Here is a 12,104-nt window from a genome sequence, read left to right on the forward strand (position 1 = left end):
TTTAATTTGGTGTTACTGTGTTTGGGTTTTTTCCCCTCAATTAATAGCAATGAGAATTCGTAGATACGGAGTTCCCATTGCTATTAATTGAGAATACTTTACCTGATTGGTTGAGCAGTCACACGTGACTGCACCTTCTGCATTCGAACCTGGAGGATGGGAGCGCGCTTCGCAGCGCAGGAAGAGAAGGCCTCCCCAACGGAATCTCACGCTCTCCCCGGACCACCAGGTACTTGTGCAGAAATGTTTCAAATTGGAAGCATCTGCCTGCGGGAAGCCTCCGACCTCAATTTCAGCCCCAATATATTTTTTTAAATTCCCATAGTTAATGTACATAGAAACATAGAAAATAGGTGCAGGAGTTGGCCATTCGGTCCTTCGAACCCGCATCACCATTCAATAAGATCATGGCTGATCATTCCCTCAGTACCCCTTTTCTGCTTTCTCTCCATACCCCTTGATCCGTTTAGCCGTAAGGGCATATCTAACTCCCTCTTGAATATATCCAATGAACTGGCATCAACAACTCTCTGCGGTAGGGAATTCCACAGGTTAACAACTCTGAGTGAAGAAGTTTCTCCTCATCTCAGTCCTAAATGGCCTATCCCTTATCCTAAGACTGTGTCCCCTGGTCCTGGACGTCCCCATCATCAGGAACATTCTTCTCACATCTAACCTGTCCAGTCCCGTCAGAATCTTGTAAGTTTCTATGAGATCCCCTCTCATTTTTCTAAACTCCAGTGGATACAAGACCAGTTGATCCAGTCTCTCATGTGTCAGTCCTGCCATCCCAGGAATCAGTCTGGTGAACCTTCGCTGCACTTCCTGAATAGCAAGAACGTCCTTCCTCTGATTAGGAGACCAAAACTGAACACAATATTCCAGGTGAGGCCTCACCTGTACAACTGCAGCAAGACCTCCCTGCTCCTATACTCAAATCCCCTAGCTATGAAGGCCAACATACATACCATTTGCCTTCTTCACCGCCTGCGGTAACTGCATGCCAACTTTCAATGATTGATGAACCATGACACCCAGGTCTCGTTGCACCTCCCCTTTTCCTCATCTGCCGCCATTCAGATAATATTCTGCCTTCGTGTTTTTGCCCCCAAAGTGGATAACCTCACATTTATCCACATTATATTGCATCTGCCATGCATTTGCCCACTCACCTAACCTGTCCAAGTCACCCTGCAGCCTCCAAGTGTCCTCCTCACAGCTCACACCGCCACCCAGCTTAGTGTCATCTGCAAACTTGGAGATATTACACTCAATTCCTTCATCTAAATCATTAATGTATATTGTAAATAGCTGGGGTCCCAGCACTGAGCCCTGCGGCACCCCACTAGTCACTGCTGCCATTCTGAAAAGGACCCGTTTATCCCGACTCTCTGTTTCCTGTCTGCCAACCAGTTCTCTATCCACGTCAGTACAGTACCCCCAATACCATGTGCTCTAATTTTGCACACTAATCTCTTGTGTGGGACCTTGTCAAAAGCCTTTTCAAAGTCCAAATACACCACATCCACTGGTTCTCCCTTGTCCACTCTACTAGTTACATCCTGAAAAAATTCCAGAAGATTTATCAAGCATGATTTCCCTTTCATAAATCCATGCTGACTTGGACCGATCCTGTCACTGCTTTCCAAATGCGCTGCTATTTCATCTTTAATAATTGATTCCAACATTTTCCCCGCTACTGATGTCATGCTAACCGGTCTATAATTACCCGTTTTCTCTCTCCCTCCTTTTTTAAACGTTTGTACAACCTGCCATTGGAAGCAGTTACTAAAACCTCTCAACAGTGAAAGCTAAAAATTATACAGGTACACGTGTCCAACACATAATGTAACCAGTGGATAATTCCAATTCAGCCAAGGACAATAGACCTACTGACAGTGAAAAGAATCATCAACTTATTTGTTCAAGTTCAGTTTATACATGTGTCATACACTGAAGACAGACCAACATACATACATACACAGGATGCCGTCCCCTCTACGGAAAGCCTATAGGACCCATCTCTTAGGATTTGGTAACCAGGTCAGTTTCAGAAATGTGTTGGTGATTCCTCAGTTTAGAACAATGGATACTGATCATTCATGAGGTGAATGTCAGCATGGGCATGCTTCTGTGATTATGTCATTACAACTCTGCACACTAATTCATTACCTTCACACAATTAGTCTCTACATCTCCTCCACATCACACCCCCAATGTATTCCTGCTAATTTTGGGATGATTAAGGGTGATTCTTTCTCAATTAAGGAATTAGTAGCAGGACATTTAGAAAATCATAATACAGTCAAGCAGAGTCAGCATAGTTTTATGAAAGGAAAATCGTGTTTGACAAATTTGCTAGAGTTCCTTGAGGATGTAACGAGCGGGGTGGATAAAGGGGAACCAGTAGATGTCGTGTATTTGGATTTCCAGAAGGCATTTGATAAGATGCCACATAAAAGATTACTGCACAAGATAAGAGCTCACGGGGTTGGGGGTAATATATTAGCATGGATAGAGGATTTTCTAATTAACAGAAAACAGAGAGTCGGGATGAATGGGTCATTTTGAAGTTGACAAACTGTAACTAGTGGGGTGCCATAGGGATCAGTGCTGGGGCCTCAACTATTTCCAATCTATATTAATGACTTGGATGAAGGGACCGAGTGTAATGTAACCAAATTTGCTGATGATACAAAGATACAAAGCAAGTTGTGAAGAGGACACAAAGAATCTGCAAAGGGATATAGATAGGTTAAGTGAGTGGGCAAAAATTTGGCAGATGGAGTATAATTTGGGAAAATGTGAGGTTATCCACTTTGGTAGGAAAATTAAAAAAAGCAAATTATTATTTAAATGGGGAGAGACTACAAAATGCTGTGGAAGAGGGTTCTGGGGGGTCCTTGTACATGAAACACAAAATGTTAGTATGCAGGTACAGTAAGTAAATAGGAAGGTAAATGGAATGTTGGCATTTATTGCAAAGGGGAAGACTTGCTACAATTGTACAGGGCATTGGTGAGACCACACTGAAGTACTGCGTACAGTTTTGGTCTCCTTATTTAATGGAGTCAGTTCAGAGGAGGTTCAGTAGGTTGATTCCTGATATGAAGGGGTTGTCTTATGAAGAAAGGTTGAGCAGGTTAGGTCTATACTCATTGGAGTTTAGAAGAATGAGAGGTGATCTTATTGAAACATGCAAGATTCTGAGGGAGCTTGACAGGGTAGATGCAGAGAGGTTGTTACCCTTCGTGGGGGAATCTAGAACTAGAAGGTATAGTTTCAGAATAAGGGGTCTCCCATTTAAAACGGAGTTGAGGAGGAAATTCTTCTCTCAGAGGGTCGTGAATCATTGGCAGTCTCTACCCGAGAGCTGTGGAGGCTGGGTCTTTGAATATATTTAAGGTGGAGATAGACAGATTTCTGGTCATTATTCAGTGATCTCTACTAGGGAATATCTATTAGGGATGAGAACATAATCTAACATTGCTGTGGTGCGTCTCACAGTTGAATATACTCTTGATACTATCTATCTAAGTTCATGTGTAAAGAATGGCCATTGGTGCTATTATGTATGTAGGCACCTTGTTAATGACTCCACGAGGCAGGGGTATGGTACTCAAACTGTGAAGACTGTAGTCCTTTATTTGCAGCTCCTCGAGTGAGGACACCAAGAGCTATACTGGGTTACCTGCAGTGTGCAGGTGACCCTTAGGTCTCCAGCAGCAGCAACCTCTGGTGTACAGGTAAGGTGTGTACAGGGTGAAGGTACATTCAGTGTTGCAGACATCATATAACAATACAAGAATGCATACATAACAGATGCAAGGTGGAACCAGAGGTAGATTTAAGGAGCTTGCAAACCATGCAGCCTCAAAAGGCGCTCCACCCTACAATGCCCTTTATCAAACATGGCTTCTCGATGCAGTTGTCTGTAGGCAGAGACAACACTGGGGAAAGTGGTGGAGCAGTTATCAGCAGCACTGTGATGTAATACTCAGGTGTCAGAGGAAACATTACAAGGACACCCTCAAAGCCTCCCTGATAAAGTGCAAATCCCCACCGACACCTGGGAGTCCCTGGCCAAAGAACACCCCAAGTGGAAAACATAGAAACATAGAAATTAGGTGCAGGAGCAGGCCATTCGGCCCTTAGAGCCTGCACCGCCATTCAATAATATCATGGCTGATCATTCAACCTCAGTATCCCTTTCCTGCTTTCTCTCCATACCCCTTGATCCCTTTGGCCGCAAGGGCCATATCTAACTCCCTTTTGAATATATCTAACGAACTGGCCTCAACAACTCTCTGCGGTAGGGAATTCCACAGGTTAACCACTCTCAGTGAAGAAGTTTCTCCTCATCTCAGTCCTAAATGGCATACTCGTTATTCTTAGACTGTGACCCCTGGTTCTGGAACTCCCCAGCAACGGGAACATTCTTCCTGCCCCTAACCTGTCCAATCCCGTCAGAATTTTATATGTTTCGATGAGATCCCCTCTCATTCTTCTAGTGGATACAAGCCCAGTTGATCCAGTCTCTCCTCATGTGTCAGTCCTGCCATCCCAGGGATCAGTCTGGTGAACCTTCGCTGTACTCCCTCAATAGCAAGAATGTCCTTTCTCAGATTAGGAGACCAAAACTGAACACAACATTCCAGGTGTGGCCTCACCAAGGCCCTGTACAACTGCAGTAAGACCTCCCTGCTCCTATACTCAAATCCTCTAGCTATAAAGGCTAACATGCCATTTGCCTTCTTCACCGCCTGCTGTACCTGCATGTCAACCTTCAATGACTGATGTACCATGACACCCAGGTCTCATTGCACCTCCCCTTTTCTTAATCTATCACCATTCAGATAATATTCTGTCTTCCTGTTTTTGCCACCAAAGTGGATAACCTCATATTTATCCACGTTATGCTGTATCTCCAATCATTTATTCACTCACCTAACCTGTCCAAGTCATCCTGCACCCTCTTAGCATCCTCCTCACAGCTCACACCGCCACCCAGTTTAGTGTCATCTGCAAACTTGGAGATATTACATTCAATTCCTTCATCTAAAATCATTGATGTATATTGTAAATAGCTGGGGCCCCAGCACTGAACCCTGCGGCACCCCACTGGTCACTGCCTGCCATTCTGAAAAAGACCATTTTTTTCCGACTTTCTGCTCCCTGTCTGCCAACCAGTTCTCTATCCACGTTACCCCCAATACCATGTGCTTTAATTTTGCACACTAATCTCTTGTGTGAGACCTTGTCAAAAGTCTTTTGAAAGTCCAGATACATCACATCCACTGTTTCTCCCTTGTCCACTCTAAAAGTTACATCCTCAAAAAATTCTAGAAGATTTGTCAAGCATGATTTCCCTTTCATAAATCCATGCTGACTTGGACCGATCCAGTCACTGCTTTCCAAATGCGCTGCTATTTCAACTTTAATAATTGATTCCAACATTCCCCACCATCGATGTCAGGCTAACCAGTCTGAAATTCCCTGTTTTCTCTCTCCCGCCTTTTTTTTTTTTAAAGTGGTGTTACATTAGCTACCCTTCAGTCCCTAGGAACTGATCCAGAGAGTCAATAGAATGTTGGAAAATGATCACCAATGCATCCACTATTTCTAGGGCCACTTCCTTAAGTACTCTGGGATGTAGCCTATCAGGCCCTGGGGAATTATCGGCCTTCAATCCCATCAATTTCCCTAACATAATTTCCTGACTAATAAGCATTTCCTTCAGTTCTTCCTTTTCGCTAGACCCTCGAGCCCCTAGTATTTCCGGAAGATTATTTGTGTCTTCCTTAGTGAAGACAGAACCCAAGTATTTGTTCAAATGGTCTGCCAATTCTTTGTTCCCCATTATAAATTCACCTGATTCTGACTGCAAGGGACCTACGTTGGTTTTCACTAATCTTTTTCTCTTCACATATCTATAGAAGCTTTTCCAGTCAGTTTTATGTTCCCGGGAGGAAGTGCATCTGGGAGGGCGCTGAGCGCCTCGAGTCTCATCGCCGAGCGCATGCAGAAGACAAGCGCAGGCAGCGGAAAGAACACGTGGCAAACCTGTCCCACCCTCCCTTACCCACAATGACTGTGTGTCCCACCTGTGACAGGGACTGTGGTTCTCATATTGGACTGTTCAGCCACCTAAGGACTCATTCTAAAAGGGGAATCAAGTCTTCCTCGATTCCGAGGGACTGCCTATGATGATGATGATGATGTAATACTCATTCACCTGGATGGGTGCAACTACTACACCATTTAAGAAGGTGGACACCATCTAGAATGAAGTAATCCTCTTCATCAGTGTCACTACCACTGGAATCAATACTCAACCTCTCTACTCTGGTTGCAGTATGCACTGTTTACAGGATGCACCTCATCAACTCAAAAACTTACTGTGACAGCTCATTCCCAGCCCTACAACTTTACCACTGAGAAGGATAAGTACTGCAATGTCTTGGGAACTCTTACCTCCAAGTCGCACATGATCTTGACTTGGACATACAGCACCATTCCTTCATCACTGGGTCGAAACCTGTAATTCACTACCTAACACCATCACCACAAGGCTGCAGCAGATCTAGAAAGCCAACTAGCACCATCTCAAGCCACTTAGGGACAGGCAATAAATGTTGCCGTGCCAGCACTGACCATATTCCATGAACATATATATAGAAACATAAAAAATAGGTGTAGTAGTAGGCCATTCAGCCCTTCGAGCCTGCACCACCATTCAATATGATCATGGCTGATCATGCAACTTCAGTTCAAAAGCGTCCTGTTCAGCTGATCAAAATCTCCTGTTACTGGGATTTTCCCCACCAGAAACTCTTTCCTTAATGCTGTTTCACCCTCTTTGTGCAGACATTCTGCAGCTAAGCTTACAATGTGATTGGATACAACAGTTTAGCTAGAATATTATCCAGAGATTTTGTTGCATTCAAGATGTGGGCATCACAAGGCTTGCATTAATTGCTCATCTCGCAATCCTCTGGAGAACAGGGAACATTTAAGAGTCAACTACATTTATGTGGGACTGGAGTCACATGGAAGCCAGCCTGAGTAAGGACATGTTTCGTTTTCTAAAGCACATTAGTGAACCAGTTAGACAGCTGACTTTTTGTTTTACTTCCAATTTTTAAAAAAATTTATCCAAATTCTCAAACTGCCATGGTGCAACTTGAACTCATGCTCTCTGGATTTCTTGTCCAGTAACATAACCACGACACTATTGTGTCCATATTCAGGGCATCAGACAGTTAATTTCCATTTGGGATTGGATGAGACTATTTGCATCTTGTACTGTATTGAAACAAATCAAGCAGTGGTGCAAAATTGGGCCCCACTAAAGTGATTCCACAAAAGCAGCGCATTTGGAAAGAGGTGACATGATAAGTCCAAGTCAGCATGGATTTGTGAAAGGGAAATCATGCTTGACAAATCTTCTGGAATTTTTCGAGGATGTTTCCAGCAGAGTGGACAAGGGAGAACCAGTTAATGTGGTATATTTGGACTTTCAGAAGGCTTTCGACAAGGTCCCACACAAGAGATTAATGTGCAAAGTTAAAGCACATGGGATTGGGGGTAGTGTGCTGACACGGATTGAGAACTGGTTGTCAGACAGGAAGCAAAGAGTAGGAGTAAATGGGTACTTTTCAGAATGGCAGGTGGTGACTAGTGGGGTACCGCAAGGTTCTGTGCTGGGGCCCCAACTGTTTACACTGTACATTAATGATTTAGACGAGGGGATTAAATGTAGTATCTCCAAATTTGCGGATGACACTAAGTTAGGTAGCAGTGTGAGCTGCCAGGAGGATGCTATGAGGCTGCAGAGCGACTTGGATAGGTTAGGTGAGTGGGCAAATGCATGGCAGATGAAGTATAATGTGGATAAATGTGAGGTTATCCACTTTGGTGGTAAAAACAGAGAGACAGACTATTATCTGAATGGTGACAGATTAGGAAAAGGGGAGGTGCAACGAGACCTAGGTGTCATGGTACATCAATCATTGAAGGTTGGCATGCAGGTACAGCAGGCGGTTAAGAAAGCAAATGGCATGTTGGCCTTCATAGCGAGGGGATTTGAGTACAGGGGAAGGGAGGTGTTGCTACAGTTGTACAGGGCATTGGTGAGGCCACACCTGGAGTATTGTGTACAGTTTTGGTCTCCTAACCTGAGGAAGGACATTCTTGCTATTGAGGGAGTGCAGCGAAGGTTCACCAGACTGATTCCCGGGATGGCGGGACTGACCTATCAAGAAAGACTGGATCAACTGGGCTTGTATTCACTGGAGTTCAGAAGGGGACCTCATAGAAACGTTTAAAATTCTGATGGGTTTAGACAGGTTAGATGCAGGAAGAATGTTCCCAATGTTGGGGAAGTCCAGAACCAGGGGTCACAGTTTAAGGATAAGGGGTAAGCCATTTAGGACCGAGATGAGGAGGAACTTCTTCACCTTGAGAGTGGTGAACCTGTGGAATTCTCTACCGCAGAAAGTTGTTGAGGCCAATTCACTAAATATATTCAAAAGGGAGTTAGATGTAGTCCTTACTACTAAGGGGATCAAGGGGTATGGTGAGAAAGCAGGAATGGGGTACTGAAGTTGCATGTTCAGCCATGAACTCATTGAATGGCGGTGCAGGCTAGAAGGGCTGAATGGCCTGCTCCTGCACCTATTTTCTATGTTTCTATTCTTGGTGGGACCCCCCAAAACAATAAGACCATCTAAAGTGAAACCATGCCCCAAGCACCAGTACTGCCTTCAAAAGGGGCAAGGCTTCTTGTCCCAAATGCCTTTTCCTAAAAATTCTTGCATTAAGAGGTGAAACAGTTAAAAAAATAATAAATATGCAGCAAAAAAAATCAAGAATGTATTTTTCCTATTTCTACATAATGCTCCACACTTGCACATAAACAAACAGTCTGCTTTTACATTTGAAAATAAAAAAGACATTGTGATTTTAAAGAAATTGAACTTTTCTGAAATTAGTATATTTGTGACCACCCCAAAATTATCAACAAAGCCAAATATAACTTGATAGATGGCTACAACCGAGATTCAGTCCATTTAAAAATCTGAATCACTGCAATAAGTGCGATCATTTAATAAATATTGGATTCCATATTGGAGAAATAAGAATTAGGAGGAGTAAGCCATTCATCTCCTTGAACCTGCACCGCAATTCAATAAGATCATGGCTGATCTTCGACCTCAACTCCACTTCCCTGCACTGTCCCCATATCCCTTGTACCCATAATATACAAAAATCTATCTATCGCTGTCTTGAATATACTGAAAGACAGAGCCTCCACAGCCCTCTGGGGCAAAGAATTCCAAAGATTCACCACCCACTGAATGAAGAAATTTCTCATCTCAGTTATGAATGGCCAACTCCTCATTTTGAGACTGTAACCCTTGGTTCTCGACTCCCCAGCCAGAGGAAACATCCTTCATGCATCTACCCCAACAAGCCCTGTAAGAATTTTGTATGTTTCAATGAGATCACTTCTCATTCTTCTAAACTGTAGAGAATATAGATCTAGTCGACTCAATCTCTCATCGGACAATCCCCCCCCCCCCCCCGAATCAGTCTGGTGAACCTTCGTTGCACTCCTTCTATGGTAAGTATATCCTTCCTTTGGTAAGGAGACCAAAACTGTACACAATACTCTAGGTGTGGCCCTATATAATTGCAGCAAGGCATCTTTGTTCTTATACTCAAAGCCTCTTCTAATAAAGGCCAACATACCATTTGCTTTCTTAATTGCTTGCTGTATCTGCATGTTAACTTTCAGTGATTCGTGTAAACGGGCACCGAGATCCATCTGAACACCAACATTTCCCAATCTCTCACCATTTAAAAAATACTCTGCTTTTTTATGTTTCCTACCAAAGTGGATAACTTCACATTTCTCCACATTACATTCCATTTGTCATCTCCTTGCCCACTCACTATAGCACTGCCTATATTCCCTTGAAGCGTCTTTGCATCCTCCTCACAACTTACATTCCCACCTCGCTTGTGTCAAATTCGTCAGTAAACAAGGAATTGATTAAGGAATCAGTCTGGATTATTTTTTCCAAGGGGCATATTTTTCTGAGTGCTTTGTAACTGAATTGCATCTCTCGGGTTTCCTCGGGAGGAGGCGGGGGTGAGGCACGCCAAAAACACAAGGGGCAGGACATGCTTTGTTTTGGGGAGAGAAATGGAAAAACATTGTAGATTTAAAAGGCCTAGCTGAGCGCAAAGAGCCAGCGCTTGATTTGTTTTTTGTGAGCCTTACTTGCAGATCTTCGCCGCGGCGTTGTTAGTGGCAACTCCGTAGAGATTGAAAAAAACCGGGGCCGTCGCCTTTAGCGGGTTTCGATGAAACCAGTGCGTCATTATCGTTTAATAAAAGGAAAGCCGCCTTCAACAAAGCAACAGCAGCTAAAGCGAAGCATCCACCAGCACCGTCCCAGTGCAGCTGACAGACGAGGAAGTCATAAACAGCGCCGTCACGCGCCACGTCGCATCCCATTGGTTGACGAATTGCCGAATGTCCCGTACATGGTAGTTTTTTTTTAAATTACTTTTTCGCTATTTTGTTTTAAAATACATTCTCCGTTCATTCACTATCGTGCGTTCCTTTCATTTTCTAAAAAAGAAAAAACGCAACCACGATGTGCCGTTGGCATACTTTGACCCACATCCTCTTTCATCTTCGGAAGACGTCATTTCAGAATGCAGTATTCTCATTGGTTTGCTCGTCCATCCCAAGCGGGTGCGGGGATCGCGCGCGATCTCCCGAGCACTGCTTCAGTTGTTGACGGTTACCTCACTTCAACCGTCGCGTCACGCGCTGGCTCAACCTAACTTTAAATGTATGGTTCGGAACGCCAACAGTTGGTGGGTGGGACATAATGATTGATCACCGGTGCAGCCAATCAGTTTTGCAGCTAACCTGCCGAGCGGGCTAAGAATCCAATCAGAATGAGATAAAGGGGCGGGACTGTCAGGTTAGGTTCAGGGCTGCTTCTTCTCATCCTCCTCCGCCTCCTCCTTCGTGGTATTGGATTCCACACAGAGCCCAGATGGGCTTGGTCAGGAGCTGGATTTGGTACTGGTTGGAGGCTGTGACTTGAGTCAGAATGTTACGTGAGGAATAGTTTGTAAACCGAGCCAAATGTTAACTTGATACCATTTGCAACGATCATATATAAAAACATACTTTATAAAAGATGACTGATATTAATAAAACCATACAAAAATGGCACGCAAGTTTCAAAAAGGGTACAGACTTCGATTCCTGGGGACAGTTAGTGGAAGCTATCGACGAATACCAAATGTGAGTTGTTATTATTACATCCTGTTCAATTAACCGTCTGAGCTATTATTGACGAAACTTTATTTGTAATTCATTTCTTGCAATGTGAGATTAAGTAGGAACTTTTAACAAAAATACTGAAAATATTGGTCTTTGGATTTTAAACTGGGAGAGCCATGTTCAGATCATTCTGCATCCACACCCTCTTTTGTTATGGGTGGAGACAGGAGGATATGTTGATGCTTGCTCTGTTTTGAACGAAAATAGTTGCATATTTTGTTCATTAAAAGTTTGCTTTTTTAATGTTTTTTTAAAATAAAGGCATTAGCTGATTGTAGGTTTGATCTTTGCACCTGGACAAAATGGGACAAATATTACATGGTTTCATATAAATATGTTTTAGAAGTTAGGTGTGACTTTATACGAGCCCTGTGCCAGGTCATTCGAAAATGCACATTCACCTCTGTTATATTAATCCCATGGCATCAAGATGATTAGAGATTTGGACATAACTTGTCTCTGTGTTTGTGCAATGTCCACTTTATACAACCTCCATTAATGGATGCACTTTCTGTTTTTGTAAGTTATTGCTTCCTTTTCTTTTGGTACCCCTCCAATAGGTCTTCTAGCACCACAAGTTCCTGCCCTCTGGTTCCAGCTACTAAGTTGGGGTAACTCGGCCTCTGACCTTTCACATTCTTGAGGTTGAGAAAGCGGTTAATAAAGTATTTGGGATTTTGGGCTCCATAAATAGAAGCATAGAGTACAAAAGCAAGGAAGTTATGATGAACTT

General features: G+C 43.4%; 2 protein-coding genes across 4 annotated transcripts in view; one reads left to right on the forward strand and one right to left on the reverse strand.

Moving 5' to 3' along the window:
• Positions 1-10,717, reverse strand: part of brox (BRO1 domain and CAAX motif containing) — a 65,759-nt gene extending 55,042 nt beyond the window's left edge. Inside the window, exon 1 of one of the 2 annotated variants that reach the window (XM_070885811.1) lies at positions 10,289-10,717. In XM_070885811.1, coding sequence (XP_070741912.1) covers positions 10,289-10,389 — 101 coding nt within the window. In that variant the 5' untranslated portion in view covers positions 10,390-10,717. The remainder of the gene's footprint in view (positions 1-10,288) is intronic. The other variant, XM_070885810.1, reaches the window with a different exon arrangement.
• A 330-nt stretch (positions 10,718-11,047) lies between these two features.
• The window catches only part of aida (axin interactor, dorsalization associated), a 99,094-nt gene continuing 98,037 nt past the window's right edge, over positions 11,048-12,104 (forward strand). For both annotated transcript variants that reach the window (XM_070885815.1, XM_070885816.1), the window contains exon 1: positions 11,048-11,332. In XM_070885815.1, the coding sequence (XP_070741916.1) occupies positions 11,226-11,332 (107 nt within the window). In that variant the 5' untranslated portion in view covers positions 11,048-11,225. The remainder of the gene's footprint in view (positions 11,333-12,104) is intronic.

The sequence above is a fragment of the Pristiophorus japonicus genome, chromosome 7, assembly GCF_044704955.1.
Source record: "Pristiophorus japonicus isolate sPriJap1 chromosome 7, sPriJap1.hap1, whole genome shotgun sequence".
NCBI classification, from domain to species: Eukaryota; Metazoa; Chordata; class Chondrichthyes; family Pristiophoridae; genus Pristiophorus; species Pristiophorus japonicus.